This window comes from Herpailurus yagouaroundi, unplaced genomic scaffold, assembly GCF_014898765.1.
Source record: "Herpailurus yagouaroundi ecotype Mexico unplaced genomic scaffold, PumYag 67793, whole genome shotgun sequence".
Taxonomy (NCBI): domain Eukaryota; kingdom Metazoa; phylum Chordata; class Mammalia; order Carnivora; family Felidae; genus Herpailurus; species Herpailurus yagouaroundi.
The window spans coordinates 847,416-870,420 of NW_024420586.1; the positions used below are offsets into that span (position 1 = coordinate 847,416).

At 40.8% G+C, this 23,005-nt stretch overlaps 1 protein-coding gene across 2 annotated transcripts in view; it reads left to right on the plus strand.

Moving 5' to 3' along the window:
- Positions 1-23,005, plus strand: part of PHEX (phosphate regulating endopeptidase X-linked) — a 232,304-nt gene that overhangs the window by 171,636 nt on the left and 37,663 nt on the right. For both annotated transcript variants that reach the window (XM_040468742.1, XM_040468743.1), the window contains 2 exons: positions 1,835-1,938; positions 10,746-10,804. In XM_040468742.1, the coding sequence (XP_040324676.1) occupies positions 1,835-1,938; positions 10,746-10,804 (163 nt within the window). The remainder of the gene's footprint in view (positions 1-1,834; positions 1,939-10,745; positions 10,805-23,005) is intronic.

Genomic DNA, 23,005 nt, shown 5'->3' on the forward strand with positions numbered 1-23,005 from the left:
AAACGTTGAAAAAAAAAAATTAAAAAAAAAAAAAAATAAAGTCGTATCTTTATAATTGGTTGATCAAGTAGAACAGCAAAGGTGCCAGGAATTGATACTTTCATTCCTGCATTTCTCCCTGTGCCTTCAGTTGTTTTGCTCCTTCCTTTATATTTTGGCCTGGCCCCTGGAAAGGTCAAGATGAATCATTAACAGAGATACTCTACAGACATAATGAGTATCTATTGTATGTTAGGGAAGAGAGCCAGACATTGGCCAACGAATAGGTGACTGTCAAATCTATAACCATCAAGTTGTGTGTGCATGTGTGTATATTTATAATGTAATGCCTGTGGGTTTCATATACTTGAGTTTGCTGTATTTTAATTTTTGCTTTTAAAATCATATGGTTTAAATACACAAAAAATATAGCCGATAAGAATTTGATTACTGTAGGGGCGCCTGGGTGGCGCAGTCGGTTAAGCGTCCGACTTCAGCCAGGTCACGATCTCGCGGTCCGTGAGTTCGAGCCCCGCGTCAGGCTCTGGGCCGATGGCCCGGAGCCTGGAGCCTGTTTCCGATTCTGTGTCTCCCTCTCTCTCTGCCCCTCGCCCGTTCATGCTCTGTCTCTCTCTGTCCCAAAAATAAATAAACGTTTGAAAAAAAAATTAAAAAAAAAAAAAGAATTTGATTACTGTTGGTTATTTGCTTATTCAAACATGTATTTTTATTTTTCCCAGTAATATATTTAATTAATTAATTAAAAGTTTATTTATTTATTTATTTTTAGATAGAGAGAGAGAGAGAGCAAGCAGGGTAGGGGCAGAGAGAGGGGAAAGAATATTAATCCGGCTTTGCACTGTCGGCACAGAGCCCGATGCAGGGCTTGAACTCATGAACCACAAGATAGTGACCTGAGCTGAAACCAAGAGTTGGATGCTCAAACGACTGAGCCACCCAGGTGCCCCACCCCAGTAATACATTTTAAAACCAAAGTATTAGATGTTACTACAAACCATTGCTTTTACTGTTACACAGATATTATTTAATAATATTTAGGTTAAGTACTGCTAGTTTTGTAGAGAGTGGCTATAGAATTGAAATTGTTTGCCATTCTCCTTCCAAAAAAAGATAAGGAACTCAAGAATCCTTGATGTCTGTTTCCCAATTGTAATGTACAAATTGTTGTGAGACATCAGCTTCCTGTTTTTCTATGTAAGCTGAATCTAGGATTTGCCTCTATAATGTCATTAGTTTTTGGTGACCAGAGAATTTTTTTGTGTGGTAATAGACAAATATCTGTTAATAATGGAATTATCCTAGTGGCTCCATTGTGCTCAGGATGGGAAATAAGTCCCTGAATCACTTTGATTTTTTTTTTCCCTTCATGAACAAATGCTGATTACAGTAAATTGGATTTTAACATTTGACTAAATCATCATCTATAAGCTAAATGAAGTTTTTTAGCTGACTAAACTGAATATTATTAGAAAAACCTACATTACAAGTAAATAACGTACCCATTTTAGAAAAGATGAAGGACTCAGGTGAGCCAAGAAATTTCAAACCTAGGATAATAGGTTCTGTAAAGGTTAAAGTAGATTTTTCAATTATAAAGCAAGTGAAACGCATCATAAATTATTGCAGCTTCTCTTGTTTTTTACTGCGATCCAGAAACCATTGTATTGATTTTGGGGCTTTTTATTTGAAAGGAAAATCACTGAGATGAAATTTCATGGCTTTGTGGATACTGGGCTAACTGGTGGAGGTGATGTGAGGAGTGCAGCCTCTCCGTTGGCAGAGCCCTCTTTTATCTGCACTTTGAACAATGATGGTTGTGGTTTGTTTTATTCAGATCAAGTTTTCAGAATCCGACTACTTTGGCAATGTCCTGCAAACCCGCAAGTATTTAGCACAGTCTGATTTCTTCTGGCTGAGAAAAGCGGTTCCAAAAACAGAGTGAGTAAAAAAAAATTAAAAAATGAAAGAAGGTGAAAGAGATAAATATGTGGTGGGAAGTGAAGTCCCTTTAGGTCAAATTTTGTAATTTCCTCTAGTCAGAGTAGCTGGCTGTCCAGTTACCTTGGTTTGGCAAAATCTGTGTTAGGTGTTGATAAGTCTTATTTGTGATATTATATGAATCAGTTCTTAATTCTAATTATGGCATCAAAACATAGTGCAGGAATGCTTATTAGGGTACAAACGTGTGAATCATTTCTAGATGTACTTATAAATATATGTATATTGAAAACAAATTGCTCTAGAATTTCACACTCAGGCAGAAACTTTTGAAGATCTTAAAAAAGAACAAATACTTACAAAGTATAGGTACAAATGTAGAAGTAATTGTATACTTATGAAGTAACTAGAAGATTTTGTTGAAGCAGTAAGTGTCACAGAACTGATGGCTGTATAATTTTTCTCCAATAGCAGTTATAATTTATTCCCCTTCCTCCCAGCTGCCTGTAGGAACTTTCCCTATAGGTAGGCAGTTTCCCTAGGAAGTTTTGGGGCCAAGGCCAGCCATGATTTCCTTCCCTAGCAACATGTGTATGATGCTAATGATGGCATCTAACCATTATTATGTTGACAATGTGCCAGGAAGTGTTTTACATGTTAGAATTAATTTTATCCTCTTGTCATTTCTGTGAGGTGTACATACTATTTATTATCCCCACTTATCAAATAAGAGGCTTATAATTAAGAAATCTTCACTTGAGGTTTAGATCACTTTTTTTTAATTGAAATACACTTGACACAGTGTTCCCTGTAAGGTTTAGATTACTGTTGGTTCTGCCTGCTGGTACTTTAGATACTGTTCTGCTGGTGCCCACTTCTCCACTGTTTTTCTCCCTGTGCTGCAGACTGCATAATTTCTGTTGATCTGTCTTCAAATTCATGGATTGTTTCTTCTGCATTTTCAAATTTGCTTTTGACTCATGTAACAAATTTTTCATTTTGGTGATTGTACTTTGCAATTTCAGAATTGCCATTTGGTTGTTTTTTAGTTTCTCTTTGTTGTGATTTTCTGTTTGTTCAGTCACTGTTATATTTACCATTAATTCTTTGAATATAATTTAATTCTGTAGGCTAATTTGTAATGGCTGCTTTCAAGTCTGCTAAACCCAACATCTGGCCTTGCTCAGTTTTTATTGACTGCATTTTTTTAAACACTTTTCTCTCTTTGTATAGCATAATTTTTTTTGTCGTTGAAGATGACATTTTGGATACTACATTGTAACAACTATGGATTCTGATTAATTTTTCTGAGGCTTAAAAAAAGATAACTTTCCTTGACTTAGATTGCAGAATCTATCTCCTTATATAGTAGGCGGCCATGGAGGTCTCTTCTCATCTTTTAAATTCTTATGTTTATTTTTGAGCCTCATTTCCTAGAGGTTGTCCCTGTGCCTGCACAGCTTAGCGCTCTGCCAGGGATTGGGGTAGACGTTGTGCTCAAACACCTGGAATAGGGAGGGCTTCTGTCCTCTACCAGTTGATCTGTGTATGGGCTGGGAGTACATTTCTCAGTTAGCCTTGGATTTCACTTTCCACTGGGCTCGCTTGAATCTTTCCTGTATGTGTGTCTAGGGTCCCAGGCCGCCAGGGGTGTGCGGAGATCTTACCTCACCCTTCTATGACTATTTTATTTCTAAGATCTCCCTTTTAAATTTCTGGCTTGGGGTTGCCTGGGAGGGTCAGTTGGTTAAGCATCTGACTCTTGATTTTGGCTCAGGTCATGATCTCATGGTCTGTTAGATCGAGCCCTGTGTCGGCCTCTGTGCTGACAGTGCAGAGCCTGCTTGGGATTCTCTCTCTCCCTCTCTCTGTGCCCCTCCCCCCTCAAGTGTTCGCTCGCTCTCTCTTTCTCTCTCTCTCTCTCTCTCTCTCTCTCTCTCAAAATAAATAAATAAATATTAAAAAAATTCCCGGCTCGCCTGTCAGTCTTCCCAACGGGAACTGTAACTTCAGGCTGGCAGAGACGTGGGCATCCTTTCATTTGTTTTCTGCCAAGTTTGCCACTTTTAGCTGACAAAGCTGCAGGTTTTCACCTCCACCTCCAACTGAGTCCACCCCCTGTGGCAACAAAGCTGCTGATTTGCCAGCCGCCCTACCTGTCCTGAGAGAACAGAGTTCTCACTGACCATGCTGGGAAGGGCAGGAGCAGTCCCTGGCAAGAAGGCCACAGACTCCTGTTCTACTTACTTCCAAGCTCTAGCACTTTTTCATAATTAAACATTTTTCAGTTTGGTGTTTGGATTTGATGATCAATTCCCAGAGCCCTAAAATGGCTGTTTGTTGACCATTGTGTCCAGTTTTATACTTGATTTTTGTGGAAGGAATTTGCTGACTATTTCATATCATCATAGCTGGAAGCCTGGTTTCCATGGCCCACTTTTTTTTTTTTTTTATGGCCTACTTTTTAACCTTGGCTGATATTCTGGTCTCTGGATATTTGACTGGCTCTTTTTATGCTCTCTGGGTCTCTTGTTACTCTCCCTTTCAACTCCCTGCTCTTTTCTAGACTGTAGAAACTTGAGGCTCTGTACCAGCCCTTGGCTTAAGCTGTCAATACTAGCTGTCCCTCTTACCCATGGCTCCCAATCTACCTATCTCTGCCCTCTGCCCTTCTGGCCTTCCTACAGCATCCACCCACAAAGTTAGTTCAAAGTGCTCACTTTAAGGAGTAGGCCTAAAGCTGAACCATTGCTCTACCCATCCCTGACTCCAGTCAAAAGAACATAGGTTAGAAGGTTTTCAGACTTCTTTGGAAATGACAGGCAACTGCTTTCAAGCCATGTGCTCCAATGTCCTTGGATCTCTCCTCTCATCATAGTGTCTCTCAGCCTGTCTCTCCTGCTTCATTCCTAACCTCAATCAGTCAATTGAAATTTTAGATGTAAAAGAAAAATGAAATTTTAGATTTAGGGTTCTAGAGATAGCTCCTTGAATCTGACAGCCTCAGCAAATGTTTTCCAGTATCCGGATGAGCATCTCCATGTAGTATGGTAGTCACAGATCTGTGTGAATCATCCTGCTCTTTCAGATCTACTTCAGATCGGTTCAGACTCTTCTTGCAGTTTGTGGATAATTCAAGATATTTTTGTCACCAGTATTTTCCTGAATTTTTGGCGTTTGTGCTTCTCCATATTAGAGATACTGTCAAGTTAATTCAGTTTCAAAATGTCATTATGTTTTTGGGTGTGTGACAAGGCCTGTGCTGCTAATTGAAAACCTCCTAAATGTGTCCTTTTTACCATCATCCTAAAATACTGATGGACTTTCAGATTCGAAGGGCCTTGTCTATTTTTCATATTTCATTCATGCCTTGGAAAAATGCTGGCTGACTTTGTGGGCTTAGGCAAACCGCATGATTCTGTGTAGTTTTCTTCTCCATCAGCAAAAACAAATACCTCTTTCACAAGGACCTTAAATTGGTTAATGTTTCTGGAAAAGTTATGCACGAATGAAAATCCATGCAATAGTACTAATTCTTGCTTCCTCAAACTATGTGTCTATTTCAGGGAAAGTAACATTAAGAAATTGAAGGTCCTCTTTGTGTGGTAAAGGGATAGGATAGTCCATTTTTTAGAAGAAATTTTGGGCTGCTCCTTTTCAGGCATTGTAGGGAATTTTAGCTTCATGACACCCACTGGCTTTAATCGACATCTTTTAGTTTTGAAAATTGATGAGTTAATCTAGTGGGAGTGATTCTGGAGTAGCTCCACTACATTAGTTTACTTTGAATAGCACATCATGATTATATTTCCACAAAGCCCTGAAATAACATTTTGCTTCTTTGTGGGTATAGGAGATAAATACCCTTTATCTTTCATTCTCATGGAATCCATTTTAGCCGAACTAATGTGCATTAAGAAGTTTCTAACGCAATGGGAAATGTCAGCAAGAATGCAGTTAATTGGGTGGTCATCCCTGAAGGTACATATTGAGGGGTTGGTTCTCAGAATTGTCACTTCATCAGCTCACTTAAAAATAGAGGATTTACTCTACTGCTTGGCTTGAGTCAAAAGTAATTTTTTCCCTTAGGATCCCCTTTCTTTGACAGAAATGGCTTTAAGTCAGCTTCCCTATTAACTCACTCTCATTCTGCTGTGACCAGACATGTCTGGAATTTCTTTCTCTATCTTTTCAAAAAATAGGTAAAAATAGATCAAATGTCTATACAAATTATGATTTTTCCCAGAATTTTTGTTTGTAAAAGCATTCTCTATAGCATGGAATGGGAAGGATATAATCTACAGGATATTAGAAATAAAGTAATAAATATTCTATGGTTTGACCATTCCCTATTCCTTTGACTATCTTTAAGAGCTGACAGGTAAAATGTAAAACTTTAGCCTGATGTAGATCTATTTTATATGGTTCAAAAAATCAGAGTACCAATGTCCTTGTCTTTAAACAACTGTATTTCATTATTACACTCCTTTTGTGTATTCCATTGTCCAGTATAATTTCATCCCCATATATTTTTCTTTTGAAATTTATACGAGACCTCTTCCCACCTTGTCCACTAAATCCTTCCCCAAACACAGTCAGCAGGAACACCCTAAAGTCATGGTAAGAAGAATTTAAAGCACTTGAATGACACTTTTCGTTTATTCAAGTAGATGTATATATAGCAATAAATTCATTTCAATAGATGTAATGATCTTCTGATCAGCACATGCCACTGGGACAATGGTCTTAGCCCATAAAGAGCTTAACATCTTGTTGGGAGACAAGTTGTGTTAACACATATGCTTTCAGGGCCCAATCAGTTAACAGATGGTGATGTAGACAAATGTAAACTGACGGGGGACGATGGGGACCGTGGAGAACTAGTCATTGTACACCTCATTTAAAGGAGTTCCAGTTCAGTCCTTTTAAAAACCGTTGTGATGGGCAGACAAAACATTTTCATGAGAAAAGTCAACCCATTGGTTACAACTTCATCTACGAACACTTGTCAGTGTTTCAGTTATCTATCTCCTGCAGTCTAACAAACCACTCCACTAGGCTCAGCGGGGTGCTTGTTGTTTATGAGCTTTCATGTAATTGCAGTCAGAGAGTGGCTGGAGCTGGAGTCATGGGGGAGGGGTCTTCTTTCATGTCTAGTGGCTGATGATGGCTGTTGGCTGCCTCTGGCTTTGCATACTGGGCTTCTTTATAGCGTGCTGATTGAGCAAGAAGCTCCAAAGAGCAGGTTCCTGAGAAAGAGAGGAGGAAGGAACCCTGTGTGCACACTAGGGGGAGGTTGTATTGCCCTTAATTGCCTGGCATAGGCAGTCCCGTGGTGTCATTTCCATTGCATTTTATGTTTTAAAACCAAGTCACCAAGGCCAGCCCATAATCCAGAGGAGAGGAATGTAGACTCCACTCCTTAATGGGAGGAGCGCAAAAAAAATTGCAAACACATGTTAAAATCAGAATAGGTAGCCTTATACTAGTGAATGGTAAAACTAAATATATAATACACTTGGATATAATCAGGGAGATATACAGAATATTTAATGGCTGGTTTGGCATGGGCAGTGACCAATAAGAAGCAGCAGTAGCGCCCACAAGTGGTAAGATCTACTGGTGCAGCCACTAAATATCAACTCTGGGTACAATCAAGGCTCCAAACATACTTTACAGACAGCACCAGCTCTGGGAATTCAGGAAAGGTGAAATCGTGGGCCTGAAATAAGAGGTTGTAGGTACTCTTGCTGAAGCTTCAGAGGCCCCATCAGGCCCCGTCTGATTGTTTGATCTCTTTGTTTTGTCCACCTTTGTTCATCAGCAGTTAGAATCATTTTTCCTGCATGGCCCTTATCCTCACATTTTGCAAGTTCATTCTTTGCTGAAGGCAGGGGAGAGAAGGGATGAGCTCTAGGGATATAAATCATCTTTTGTACCTATGACGCTTCAGTCCATTGTCATTTAGGACTTGACTCAATCTTCAGACATACCAATGCTGGGTTCTTTGTATGGTAATGTGTTAATTTTCTGTTGCTGCTGTAACAAACTACCCAACGTTAGCAACTCAAAATAACACAAATGTATTATCTCACAGTTCTGTAGGTCAGAAGTACAGGATGCCTTGGCTGGTTTCTGAGATCTAGGTTTCATAAGACTGGAATCAAGTTGTCAGCTGGCTGGGCTCATAGCTGGAGGCTCTGGGAAGAATTTTGTTCCAAGCTTATTGAGTTGTTGGCAGATTCACTACCTGCCAGTTTCAGAACTGACATCCCTACTTCCTTGCTGGCTGTCATTTGGGAGCCACTGTTCCCTTCTAAAGGCTTCTCTCTGATCCTTGCACCATGGTCCCTACATCTCAGAGCCAGCAACGGCATGTGGAATCCTTTTAACTCTTGGAATCTGACTTCCTTCCCGGCATCTCTGGGACTCCAGACACAGAAGGTTCTCTACTTTTTAAGGACTAGTGATTAGATTGGGCTCACCTGGATATCCAGGAGACCATCCATGTTTTAAGCTCCTTAACCTTAATTGTATTTGCACTGTCCTTTTTGGCATGTAATGTAACCTCTTCACAGGATCCAGGGATTAGGACCTGAACATAATTCCACCTACCTCAGGTAGTGACCTTAGAACGATGAAAGTGTTTTCCCCTCCACTTGTTTCCTCAAGAAGGTAGACCAGCCAGTAAGTTTGTTTGCTAAACATTGGGGCTTATTGAAATACTAATCCTAACTCTGAAGGAAAAGAGTACACATTTTATGGAAAGGAGTACATGTTTCAGTTTTGACTAGAGGAGGCACTCTCTTGATTTCCAGTAACGTCTCCGGTATACTGTAACACTTAAGAGAACCAGTTTGAAGTCACAGCAGACCTTGCACAAGTACATAATGCTTCTTAAATCTCATTGTCCTCATCTGTGAGATAGGCTAGTGATTCCTACAGTTGCTATGGGGAAGACTACGAATAGGAAGTGCCTAGGGCATTGTGAGCGCTCAGTGAAAGTTTCCTACGGCCACTGTTACTTCTAATGATAATAGAATGATGTATTTGTGGACTTCTTTATAGGGAGAAGGTGTGGGCCGATCAACTAGAATCAACCCTTGGATTTCCTACCAGTTTCATATTAGTCTGACTTAAATTATTAGCTTGCCATAATTCTTCTGTTAGATATAAATCAGTAAAATGATTGTTTTGAAAAGGGATCTATATAAATTTATTTTGAGCAATTTAAGACAGATTGCTTGGATTTTATCATAAAGGGCAGAAACTCACAGGCCTCTAAATCAGGGGTCAGCACGATGCAGCTTGTGGGCTAAATCTTGCCTGATGCCTGTTTTTGTGGGGCCCATGAGCAAAGAGTGATTTTTAGAGATAAATGTTTGTAGTCGATCTAATGATATGAAGCACTAACTCTGAATCCCAATTAAGCAAAATGTTATTTTGCCTCTAAAGAATTCCATTCTTCTCATTAACAGGCTGTCTTACAAAAAATTGTACTCACTTGTTCTATTTTTAACTTTATCAATAAAATTTTGTGGAACCCTTTCTCTTACGAAAGAAGTACCTACATAACATCTTTGATTTTTGCCTCTTTGCCTACAGAATGCCTAATTGTCTACCATCTGACTGTTTACAGAAAAAATTTTGTGAAGCCCTGAGCTAAGTAGTCCATGCATTTAAAGTGGAATGTAGACTCTTTTTTAAAAATTATTTTTGAGAGAGACAGACAGACAGAAGACAGACACACAGAATCCAAAGCATGTTCCAGGCTCTGAGCTGTCAGCCCAGAGCCTGACTTGGGTCCTGAACTCACCAACCGTGAGATCATGATCTGAGCAGAAGTCAGATACTTAACTGACTGAGCCACCCATGTGCCCCTGGAATGTAGACCCTTTATAGCTGGAAGGTACTCCCCTGATTGCTTAATGCAGGATCTTTAAAAAAAATGTTTTTTAAGTTTATTTGTTTTTTGAGAGAGAGAGCGAGAGAGAGAGCAGGAGAGGGCAGAGAGAGAGGGAGAGCAAGATTCCCAAGCAGGCTCTGCAGTGTCAGTGCAGAGTCCGATGTGGGGCTCAAACTCACAGGCCATGAGATCATGACCTGAGCTGAAATCAAGAGTTGGACGCTTAACTGACTGAGCCACTCAGGTGTGCCTCTTAATGCAGTATCTTAATTTTATAGCTGAAACCAAACCCCAGGAAGGTGGGCAACTATTCCAAAACAATCCGGCTACTTAGTAAAAGAGGCAGGATGACTCATTAGCTCTTTGGATGCTTACATCTGTAAACTGTCCACTGGAGCAGGGAGAACCTCTGGGTGGCATAGTTATACTTTATCCATCTCTCTTTACATGAATTTCTGTGTTGTCATCAATGCCAAACCTCGAATGGACAGGTCAGAAGTGATGCAGCATAGAAAGTTAGCTGTCCCATAGATCCATTGAACTAGGCCTGCCAAACATCAGCTTCTTGCTGTTTCCATCTATGGGGAGAGCCCTTTAGATTCTAGAATTTCTCATTAAAGCTATTTCAGAAGCACTGGTGCTGACTTTTTCTGTTAAGTTAGTACTAGTGAATAAGCAGGCATGTTAATATATTCTCACTGAACCATGTTCAGTTTATGATGAGGCTGCTCATTGAACAGAGCAATAACCCTAAACTGAGGTGGTAATTTCCCCATGTGCCCTATTTCCCCATTGCTCGCTGGTTATTTTCTAATAAATCTTGCCACATTGTGTTCATTCTTGTTGCCCTCCCGCCTGGATAATGATGATTTCTTGGTGGTATTTGCTTCTCTTTCTACAGGTGGTTTACGAATCCCACGACCGTCAATGCCTTCTACAGTGCATCCACCAACCAGATTCGTGAGTACTGGCTTCTTGTCTCCTTGTTAATGTGGTATAAAATGGAAGGAACTTTTCCCTGACTGTGATTTCTTTATTTCCCTCCAAAAGTGATCAGGTATGTGGGTGAAGGAAGTTTAAGTTTCTGTATCCATATGCCCGATTTGCTTCAGTCCCTTCACCTAATTAAGTAAAAACAAAACGAAACGAAAACAAACAAAAACCCCAAGAGGACGGAACTACAATAAATAACGCTACAGGGCAGTTGGCCATGAAAAGAAAACTGTAGTCGTCTTTCATAATGTTCTTAATGACTTTGCACCATTTTTGTTTATTTCTAGGATTGATGGGGAAAACAAGCAGGTAGCTGGGCAGATGATAGAACCTGAGGGGCCTGTCTATAGAAATGCTTGGAAATGTTCTAATTGACCCTAGGATGTAAAGTCTTAAGTGGCTTTTATTTACACATACTGTGTAGGTAAAAATGCCATGATAAGTTTACAAAATGACTAAAGGTCAGATTAAATAAAAAATCTGACAGTACCAAGTGTTGGCAGCAGGGACACATACTTATTACTGGTGGAAGTGTAAATTGCTTCACCCACTTTGCAGAGCAATTTGGCAATACCTAGAAAGGCTGAAGATGTCCATGCATGTCTGTGACCATCACTGCCCTCCTGGCATGTGCCCCAGTGCTTTGTTTCTCCAAGTGTGATCTTGGGAGGGATAGCAATGGCATCATGGAGCAACTGGTTAGAAATGCAAATTCTTGACTCTTAAATACAGAGAACAAACAGAGGGTTGCTGGAGGGGTTGTGGGAGGGGGATGGACTAAATGTGTAAGGGGCATTAAGGAAGACACTTGTTGGGATGAGCACTGGGTTTTATACATAGGGGATCAATCACTGGAATCTGCTCCTAAAACATATGCTCCTACAACATATAGTTGTTGTACTATATGCTAACTAACTTGCATGTAAATTAACAAATGCATAAATAAAAATGATAAAAAAAAAAAAAAGAAATGCAAGTTCTTGTGCCCCACCTTAGACCTGTTGTTCACAAACTCTGGACATGGGGCTCAGAAATCTGTTGTATTAAGGCTTCCAGGTGACTCTGACACAGTTTGAGAACCACTGCCCTAGAGAAGTCTCACAGGAGGAGGCTTGTGTGAGAGTACTCGTACCAGTGTTGTTTATCATAGCAGAAATAGTGAAATAACCTACGTGTCCGTCTGCGGGAAAATGACCCCAATGTGGCCTGTTCACACACAGGAATGCCAGACAGCAGTGACTATTGAGTGATCTAGAGCAACATGCATTCACATGGATAAAGTTCACAAGTATTGGTTGTGGGGGGAAAACAACTGGGGAAATACTATCAAGTGTGATACCATATAAAAAATTTGAAAAGCATGCAAAAACATTCCTATGTGTTGTCTAGAGGTACATCCTTTTGTAGTGAAAGTAGGAAGACATTCATGAGAATGACAAACATCTGAATGCAGGGAGGCAGTGACCTGTTGTGGGGAGGGGAGGCTGCTCCTGCTTCAGCCCTTGCTGGTTTCTCATCCCTTCTGCGCCTCCTCTGGTCTTTGTCTTCACTCCCTTGCTTGGTGATAACATCTAATTTCATGCTTTTAAGTGCATCTCTGTGTGCTTTGTTGAATGTGGGCGATGGAACTTACAAATGCTTGCCACCCTTGGCCACGGGCCCACCTCCTCCCCACGAGACGTAGCTTCCTCACTGGCCTGCCCAGTTCTGTCCTTATCCCCCTTCAGCCTTTTCTAAATAGAATATTGCAGCCATTTTAAGATGTTTTACAATCATCTCAGGTCCCTCCTCTGCTCAGCACCCCTTATCGCTTTCCCATCTCACTCAGGATAAAAGCCACATTAGTTGTGATGGCCCTCAGACCTCTTACTGGTGCCTTATCTCCCCTCTGTTCCAGCTGTACTGGCCTCCTTCCTGTTCCTAGAGCGCGGGACTCTGTTCTCTCCTAGCATTTATAGTAGAGGCTCTTTTGGCCTGGGAAAATTCCCCAAGTGATCTGCATGGTTCATGCTCCCATTTCCTTCAAATCTTTGCTTGAGTGCCAACTTCTCAGTGAGGCATCCTACCTGCCCTCTGTAGATCCTCTCTGCTCGCCCTCGTACCCGCAGAACTCGCTAGCCAGAGAGGACCGCTCCGGAGCTGTGGCTGCCCACTCCGGGCAGGCACAGCTCATGAGAGTCGCCCTCGTGTGGTCACCTTTGGGAATGTCAGTTTCTGAAGGACTGGTGTGAGAGCTTAATGAACAGAAGTAAAACAAGCAGATGGTGGTAATATTTGATTTCTGCACTAATTTGTATAACAAAATCGGTTGTTAAATATTTTGAATACTTTTAATGTCACTCCTTACTATAGAAATACTCATTGTTATCGTGAAATCATTGCTTACTTTTGTCCCCCAGCTTTATTGAGGTATAATCAACGGAAAGTATATATAGTTAACATGTGCACCTTGATGTTTTGATATAGCTCCAAGTTGAGAATTAAGCTGCATATGTTACATGGGAACTTAAGATTTTTGAGATATTAATGATTACTACTTATGATATGAATTATATAGAAATTATAATAACAGTTGGAATAACCTATTGGGCAATAGAAAATTCTTTAGATTGTCCATTTTTTTTTAAAAAAACACACTTTTTACTTTGAGATACTTTTACAATTACTAAAAAGTTACAAAACCAGAACACAGAGTTTCCATGTATCCTTTAGCTAACTTCCCTCAGCGTTATCATCTTGCATAACTATAATGCAACAATCAGAACCAGAACATGAACATTGCTATACCACCATTAACTAAACTTAAGGCCTTACTGAAATATCACTAGTTTGGCCACTCAAGTTCTTTTTCTGATCCAGAATCCTATCAAGATCCCATGTTACATTTAGTCATTATTTCTTCTTAGTCTCCTACAGAGTTTGATAGTTCTTTAGTCTCTCTTTGTCCTTCATGACTTTGACACCTTGGAAGAGTACTGGTCAGTCATTTTGTGAAAGGTCCCTCAGTTTGTGTCTGTCTACTGTTTTCATGCGATAGGACTGAGGTGAATGCATTTGGGGCATGAATGTCACAGAAGTGGTGCTGTATCCTCCTTGGTGCCTCATATCACCGGGTTTGTGCTATTTATGTGTCTTATTGCTGGTGATGTGAGGCTACCCTTGTTCACTTGGAGAAGATGATTTCTGCTGGGTTGTTCCACTGTAAAGTTGCTATCCTCCCTGCCAGTGTAGTTGGCAAATATATTGGGAACTATATCTCTGAGACTCTATCTATCCTGTTTCTCTCCAGTTGTTCGTTCACTGATTTTAGCCTCCATTAGTAAAACTTGTATGCAGCAAGCATTCCTGTGCTGTTTTCTCATTGCTCAATTTCAATTTCATCCCTTCCATTCGTATTAATGTGAATTCTATTGTAAAGAAGGGACCGTCCTTTCACGGGCATCTATCTGTGCAATCACATATTTTTTATAGCCTTATGAACTCATGGATACTTATTTTATTATGTGGATTCTTATCCAATGCTATCATTTTGTGTTTCATCGCTCAGAGTGTTTAGCTTTGGTCATGAAGCGATCGTGTGGATTTGCCGCTGGATCCTGGCGTCACAGTGCTCCTTAACTTGTTTTTCATTAACTGAAGCAAATGCCTGCCAAGCTCCTTGAGCTCCTGCATTCTCTCTGTTTCTAGAGCAAGTGGATGAGTCCCTCGCTTAGCCTGGATCCCAGCTTTTCTGTTAGGAGTTTTCAGACTTGACTTGAGCATTTCTTCTTCCGGACGGGGTCCAGAAACTGGCGGGAGGCTGGCTGGCTCCATTGTAGAAGCCTGACCCATCGGGGTTGGACCGGATCCAGAAACTGGAGTTGGACTAGATTACCCATTTTAAAAGAAAGTGTTCTATGTAATATTTGGTACATGCCAAAGAATATATGTAACATATTAAAACATATACATTATATTCCTATGAACCTACCACCCCCCAAGAACTAGAACATTCTCCATATCATTACATCTGTCCATGTTCTCCCCATCCCATTCATCTTGCTCACTATAGAGGTAACTAGTTTTCTGCTTTTTGTGCTTATCATTGTCTTTTTCTCAAAATAAATTTTAAACCATTTGTTGATACTTATTTTTGCTTATTTTTATAGCATAATAAAAATGGTATACTGCATGCAATTTAAAGCTACTTTGTTTTTTAAAAAATTTTATTTTTTTAGAGAGAGCATGAAAGCAAGCAAGCATGAGGAGGGGAGGGCAGAGAGAGAGAGAGAGAGAGGATCCGAAGCAGGCTCCACGCGCAGGCCTGTGCGGGTCTCTATCTCACAACCCTGAGATCATGACCTGAGCCAAAATCAAGAGTCGGACGCCTGGCCAACTACGCCAACCAGGCACCCCTGAATCAACATGTTTTTAGGATTCATCCTTGTAGCACGTGGCAGTGAGTTTTTCATTTTCCCTGCTGTATAATATTCCATTGCATGACTGTACATCAGATTATTTACCTAGACTACAGACTTTGTTGACAGACCTACATGTTCTCCCACTCCAGGTTTTTGTCATTACAGACAGTGTTGCCAGTCTGTATACTCCTCTGCTTGTTCCCTGATGTTTTGGGTATATACTAAGAGTAGAATTACTGGCCTACAGGTTATGCAAATACTTAACTTTACCAGATAACATCAAATGGGTGCCAAACAGCATGTTACAGAGTACAGATGTGTTTTCATCAACTCTCATTTCATCGCCTATTGGCATTGGTAGACTTAGTTTTCACCAATAGTGGCATTGAGATGGATGCTTCACCCGTGTTCCCACACTCACTTAACAGTGTCAGTGAATGCTTAACGGCTCCTTTGGGGATTTCAATGTGCCTAATAATATTTTGCCTCTGGGATTCACCCCTGCTCAGCCTTTTTCTTGTCTGGGAAGAGGTGATCCTATCACAGGTTTACTGAAGAAGCAGCCCTTTCAGGGTAACCCAGTGGTTTCTGGAAAGTTTATGAACACAGGGGTTTGAAATGAAGAATTTGAAGCAGTGTTTTAATTAAGAGATTCAAGCTGTTTCTATTTTCCTAATGACCAGTGCTTGCTCTCATTGTAAATTACATTACCAGGCAAGATGACAAGGAGTCCTTTGGGTGACTTTTTCTCTTTCTCTCTTCTTTCTGACTTTTTGGACTACAAATTAAGACAGGTGGAGTTCCTTCTTAGACATTCCCCACTGGGTTTCCTGGGAGTTCCCCTCACCCCCAACTGCCTTCTTGTTCCTTCAGTGAAGAAGTGAAAAATTGAGGTGATTTTCTGAAATGAACATCTTTATTGATTAGGGTCTGATTCTGACAGCGTGTGGCCATCTGTTTAATTGGGTTTCACATCTAAGATGTAACTATACTTAGTAATGTGATTTATGAGAATTTCATTCAGTTCCCATTACCGTTTTCTGATTTATGCCACTTAAGTCCAGTTCTGCATGCAGTAGAGATTTGAGTAGACAACACAAAAGCCTATAGGTTTTTTTGTTTGTATTATTTTTGCTTTTTGTTTGCAAATTCATGCCTTTGTCCAAAACTTTATGGTTTGTGGCCATATTTCAATGTTAGAATTTTGCAGTGTGGTTGTACTTCTTATTTTTCTACCATTGTCAAGCTGGGTAGCAGTGTCTTTGGACACAGAGTGTAGTGTGACAGTAATGATTTAAGTCTACTCTGTGAGGAGTTATACAGAGGAGCCGTGGCAGAATTTAATTATATTTGAACTGATAAGGTGGTTAGAGGGGAAAACAAGGAGCTGAGGTTATTGTTGCCTCCGCTTATGTTTTCCTAGCTTTGTGATAACGACAAAACTGGTCTTCCTGCTTTTTATAGGAAAACAGTAAGGACCTTGAGTGCCACTGATTTAGTTGTATGACCCTGGCCAAGACATTTTTCCTTCCTGACCCCTCTTGTCCCCTTAGGCCATACGTTGAGGTTACCTAGTCTCACAGTCTTCGGTGAGGACTTAACAAGATGGATTTGAAAAGTGCCAGCGCGTTGTTGAGGTTGGAGTTTGCCCGTAATCCCTAGAATAGCTAGCTAGTCCATCACAGGGTGAACAGCAGAATGTGAGAATTTGTGTGTGGGGGGGTATTTTTGACCTTTGCTTTCAAGGAATTAAAAATTAGGACAGTATTTTTATGTATTAAAAAAAAGTACAACCAAGTTGGAAAAGTGTTTGGCAGTTCGTTGATATCTCCTATTGCCCAGAAGTTCCACTGTTCATAAAGTAAGTCAATCCTTATGCCCACCAAAACACATGAACGTTGAATGTTCATAAGAACAAAAACCTTGAAAGAACCTATTGTCCTTGAATAGATAGGTAAATAAATTGTGGTACAGTCCTATAATTGAATATTATACAACAATGAAGAATAAACCCCCTTCTACCTTATGTAAGCATGCCACTGACTTAATGCTTAGCGAAACACTGCATGGCTCCAGTCGTAGAAAGTTCAGGGCTAGGTGAATGAATCTAAGTGATGGCAGTTAAAATAATGGCTCCTTTTGTTGGGTGTGCTGACTATGAGGGGGCACAGGACACATTTTCTTTATTTATGAGGGGGTTGCACAGGTGATAGTTGTATAAAATCTCATCGTGTTCTGTTAAGATTCATGCTTTTACTATATGTGTATAATACATAAACAATAACACTCCTATTCCCCCCCCTCCGTAAAATTGTTTATAACAGCATATAGCACGCATCCACTTTTTGGGCTTGTAATAGCTTACATCAGGCCAACCTCCAGAGATGTGGATCAGGGATTGGTACACTTGTTCTGTAAAGGGCCAAGTAGCAAATACTTTTGCCTTAGCAAGCCGTCTGGTGTCTGTTGTCCATTCGCAACTTTGCCATTGCAGCCACAAACGATTAATAAACAAATGATCATGGCTGTGTTTTTAGTAAAACTATTTACATGGGCCATAGTCTTCCAGCCCCTTGTGTGGAGCACGGTAAATGGATGGGCTCCAAGAGGCCTTGAAGAATGTTCTGACCCAGATTACAAACTGCTTTGGGTCTGATCAGGTGGTAGTACCAGGAGCAAGAGGGTGGTGGGGCATACAGGTCACATTTGGCTTCCATTTCTACTACCATGGACTGAACTTTAGAATAAAATGAATTTTGTGTGCTCAGTATCAATGTGTGTCTTTAAAATGCTTCATTTCAATGTTAGTTTTTATCTTCATATGTCTTAAATCATATTAAAGAATTAGTTTAAACAAATAAAATGTTGACTTGAAAACAAGCAAGGACTAAGGACTAAGATCAATGATATTATTACCTTTGTTGTAATACAGAAGAGATTTGGTTACCTGAGTTTAATCACAGATATTCTGCTAAAGAAGATAAGCCTTTGACCAGAGGCTGGGCTTAGGCTGTCATCAAACTATAGTATTAGTCCTGAAATCAAACATAGATTTGTTTTGCTGTTAAGGAAATGATGATGTTTCAAACTGAGAGAATTTCTCATACTTTGTTGACTCTGCCTAAAACCATAAAGTAGAAGCCACGTTAGCAAATACTCACTCACCTGTGGCCTCTAGTGGAATTTAATGAAATTAAATTCCTGCATCCATTTGACACTCTATTTGGGGACAATTTGGGAATAGTCTTTCATGGTTTTGGAGGTAAGAGGGAGGAAACTGCAGTGGTTACCTAATCCAAATTTCTCATTATCTACAAGAGATTCTGACACTCATGGTAATTCTTCACACTTTTTTCTACTTTGTCACTTAGTATTTATGGATCCCCCCATAATTCTGATTACTTCTCAATGTTCACGCTGCTGTGTGGTCCCCTCCAACAATGAATAAAGCTGACCCCTGTAGCTAATGGGATACTGTGGAAATGATGGAGTATGACTTCTGAGGCTAGGTCATAAAAGACATTGTGGCCTCTGCTTTGCTTTCTTGGATTGATTACTCTGGGAGGAAGTCAGCACAGATGTCATGAGGGCACTCAAGAAGCTGGTGGAGAGGTCCAAGTGTGAAGGACCTGAGGCTTTCTGCCCATAACCAGTACCACGTGAGCACACCATCTTGGAAGCAGATTCTTCAGTCCAGCCAAGCTTTCTGATGACAGCAGCCCAGGCTGGCATCTCGAGAGCAACCTTGTGAGAGACCCTGAGACAGACCACCCATAGAAGATGTTTCTGAATTCTTGAGTCAGAGAAAGTGTGAGATATTAAATGTTTACTGTTTGGAGCCATTATGTTTTGGAATACTTTGTTACAGAGCAAGAGATAACCAATAGAGATGTTACAACTTGATAGATACTGAGTTTGGTGCTAGGTTGTATACTATAGTATACTGTAGTAGTTAAGAGAGTGGGCTTTGATTTTGAATCCTGGCTGGGCCACTAATAACTTGGAAACTTGAATAATTTACCTAATATCTTCATGCCTCAGTTTAATTATCTCAAAGTAGAGGTAATAGTAGTGACTTTCCTATAGAGTTGTCATGAAGATTAAAGGAGATAATATATATACAGCAAATGAAAGACTGGTTTTCAGTGGTATTCAATAAGTCATAGCCATTAAGAGTCCTTGCTTTTGAGGAGTTGGGAGAGACAGAAATGTGACCAGTCATTTATATGACATCATGAGTGTGCAACAGAAAGGTGTGCCATGCATCGTGAGAGCCATGGAGGAAGGGTAACTAATCTGGGGAGCAGAGATGCGCTTCATGGTGACAGTGATGTTTGGGTCAGCATCGAAAGGACAAAGACATTTTCTAGGCAAATAAGGAGTTTGGGCCATGCAGGAAGGAAAGCTGCTGGTGCAAAGGTGACAGATAGCAGAGGCTGGCAAGTAAAATCCCTAGAGTGGTGAGAAGGGCACACGTGCTGGGGCACAGGCTGCATGTGGAGGAGAAGGAATGATGGAAGATGGCATGTGGAACAAGTAGATGAGGGCCTTGGAAGCCATATTGACAAGCAGGCTACAGGGAGCTAGGACAGTTCTCTTTGGGAGGCAAGAAATTTAAGTTCTGCTTTCTTAGTCTTAAAGCTCAAGGCATCCCTTGGAGAGGGAGAAGACTGAGGTCGCTCAGACCAGTTAGGATTTTGGCAGACAGTTCAAGAGCGGGATGGGGGAGAGTCTTAATTTAGGCAGTGGCAGTGATCCGAGGGAGTAGGGAGCAGATAAATTAAATCCGGAAAGATTGCTTTCAAATAACTGTGCAGTGGTAATACAGGTGACAGTTTTCTAACTTTTCCACTGAGGCTTGAAATGGAGCACATAAAATGGAGATAACTGTTCTCTGCAGCCCTTCTTCACCAAGAGCTGTTAATATGCCAAGCATTGCAACAGATACTTGAACATATCTCTAATCTTCACGGTAGCTCTATACACTTGGTATTGTGGGTCCATTTTATAGAAGAGGAAATTGAGGGTCAGACAGGCTAAGTAACTTCCCCGAGACCACACAACTAGAATATTGCAGAGTTGGGAGTATAACCCAGCTTCTCTGCTTTCATGTTTTTAATCTTCATCCTATGCTATTCATTACTGCATCAGAAAGTGAGAATTATGTGAAATGATACACGTGAGTGCACTCTGAAAAGGTGAAGAGCATAATATGTGTTAGAGTATATATCATCGTTATGTCATACCCTCACTCATGTGGTGGGGAGATTGTTTCCATTTGGTATGGGAATAAGACACTACAAGATGTGGGTACCCGTAGGAGTTGGGGGTCAGAAGGTCGGATGGTTCCCAGATCCTGCTGATGCCATGTCCCAAGGGGCTGAGGCATGGACCAGCAGGTTATGATTGGCAGCTGGAACACAGCTGCTCTCTGCAGGCCCTTTGGCTGTGCCCATAGTCTCCACGCATCCTTGGATTTGGGTAGAGTGGAACAGGTGTTACTTGAGAGATGCCATAAGCTACCTTAAAAAGAATATTTAGATGTACTGTCCAAAAGGTTTTACTTCATAAGATGGACTAAGGGATTTAAAAAGTTTTGTTAAAGGAGCTGAAGTTGTCATAAACAAACTTAGAATAGGTTGCAAAATTGCAAGATGATGCACTTAGCAAGGTTGTGGGATACCTGTTAGAATTATTTTAAGACGCTCTTGTCCTGCTCTAGTCAAGGACTCTGGAGTTCCTAATACAGTCCATCTCTGCCCCATCCCCCCTGCACCCTGACTCTGAGGTCTGACCAAGGAGGCAACTAACAATGACATTCTGGGCACTGCCACTGGAGGACAGAGGTGCCCTCAGCTGGGAAGCCCTGCCATCTCATGGCCTTCCCATTACTGTGGTGAGTCCCAGGGGACCAATGCCTGGGGGGACATACATTTGGCACCTGCAGGGAGCTTCTGAAAACATATTCGTGGGGCAGGACAAATGCTGTTTCCAGACGCAGGGCTGTGCAGGTTCACTGCAGGGCTGGTAGCAGAAAGCATGGGACGATTATCACAGTCAGTCTGATTAAAGAGGTGGGGTGTGAGTGGGACACTCACTGGGAGTAACCTGGATGTGAGCCAGAGCGAAGTGAGCATCAGGAAGCTGGCAGAAAGCCACGGTGATGGGAGACAGGGAGTCAGGGAGAAAGCTCACTCGTTTATGTGCATGGTCACAACCTCACTGGTCCTCCCTTGAAATAGTCAGTAAATCTTTCACCCTTATTATGAAAGTAGTTAACATTTATTGTAGGAAATCTAGAGAATTTTTAGCTAAGCTAAAAAAAATTTTCTAGCAAAAAGTATTCTTTTTTTAAAGTTTTAATTTTAATTCCAGTTAAAATACAGTGTTCTATTCCTTTCAGATTTGCAGTATAGTGATTGGACACCTCCATACAACACCTGGTGCTCATAACAAGTGCCCTCCTTAATGCCCATCACCTGTTTCACCCTCCCCACCGACCCCTGCCCCCAGAAACCATCAGTTTGTTCTCTATAGTTCAGAGTATGTTTATTGCTTTGCTTCTCTCTTCTGCTTTTTTTCCCTTTGCTTGTTTGTTTTTTTAAATTGCAAATATGAGTGAAATCATATGGTATTTGTCTTTCTCTAACTGACTTATTTCCCTAAGCATTATACTCTCAAGCTCTATCCATGTCATTGCAAATGATAAGATTTTATTCCTTCTTATGGCTGAATAATAGTCTATTCCAGTGTGTGTGTGTGTGCGTGTGTCTTCTTCATCATTCAGTAGACACTTGAGCTCCTTCCATATCTTGGCTATTATAAATAATGCTGCTATAAACACCAGGATGCATGTATCCCTTTGAATTAGTGTTCTTGTGTTCTTTGGGTAAATACCCAGGAGTGCGATTGCTGGATTGTAAGGTACTTCTATTTTTAACTTTTTTGAGGAAATTCCATACTGTTTTCTGCAGTGGTTGTACCAGTTCACATTCCTACCAACAGTGTAAAAGTGTTTGTTTTTCTCCACATCTTCCCTAACACATATTATTTCTGGTGCTTTTGATTTTAATCATTCTGACAGGTGTAAGGTAATACCTCATTGTAGTTTTGAATTGCTTTTCCCTGATAAAGAGTGATGTTGAGCATCTTTTCATGTGTCTGTTGGCCATGTGTATGTCTTCTTTGGAGAAGTGTCTATACATTCCTTCTGCCCATTTTTTTTTCAACGTTTATTTATTTATTTTTGGGACAGAGAGAGACAGAGCATGAACGGGGGAGGGGCAGAGAGAGGGAGACACAGAATCGGAAACAGGCTCCAGGCTCTGAGCCATCGGCCCAGAGCCTGACGCGGGGCTCGAACTCACGGACCGCGAGATCGTGACCTGGCTGAAGTCGGCCGCTTAACCGACTGTGCCACCCAGGCGCCCCACCTTCTGCCCATTTTTAATTGGATTGTTTGTTTTTTGGGTGTTGAGTTGTATAAGTTCTTTATATATTCTGGATATTAACCCTTTGTTAGATATGTCACTTATACATATCTTCTCCTATTCTGTAGGTTGTCTTTTAGCTTCCTTTTCTGCGCAGAAGATTTTTATTTTGATGTAGTCCTAATAGTTTATTTTTGCTTTTTTTTTCAATATGTGAAATTTATTGTCAAAATGGTTTCCATACAGCACCCAGTGCTCATCCCAAAAGGTGCCCTCCTCAATACCCATCACCCCCCCTCCCCTTCCTCCCACCCCCCATCAACCCTCAGTTTGTTCTC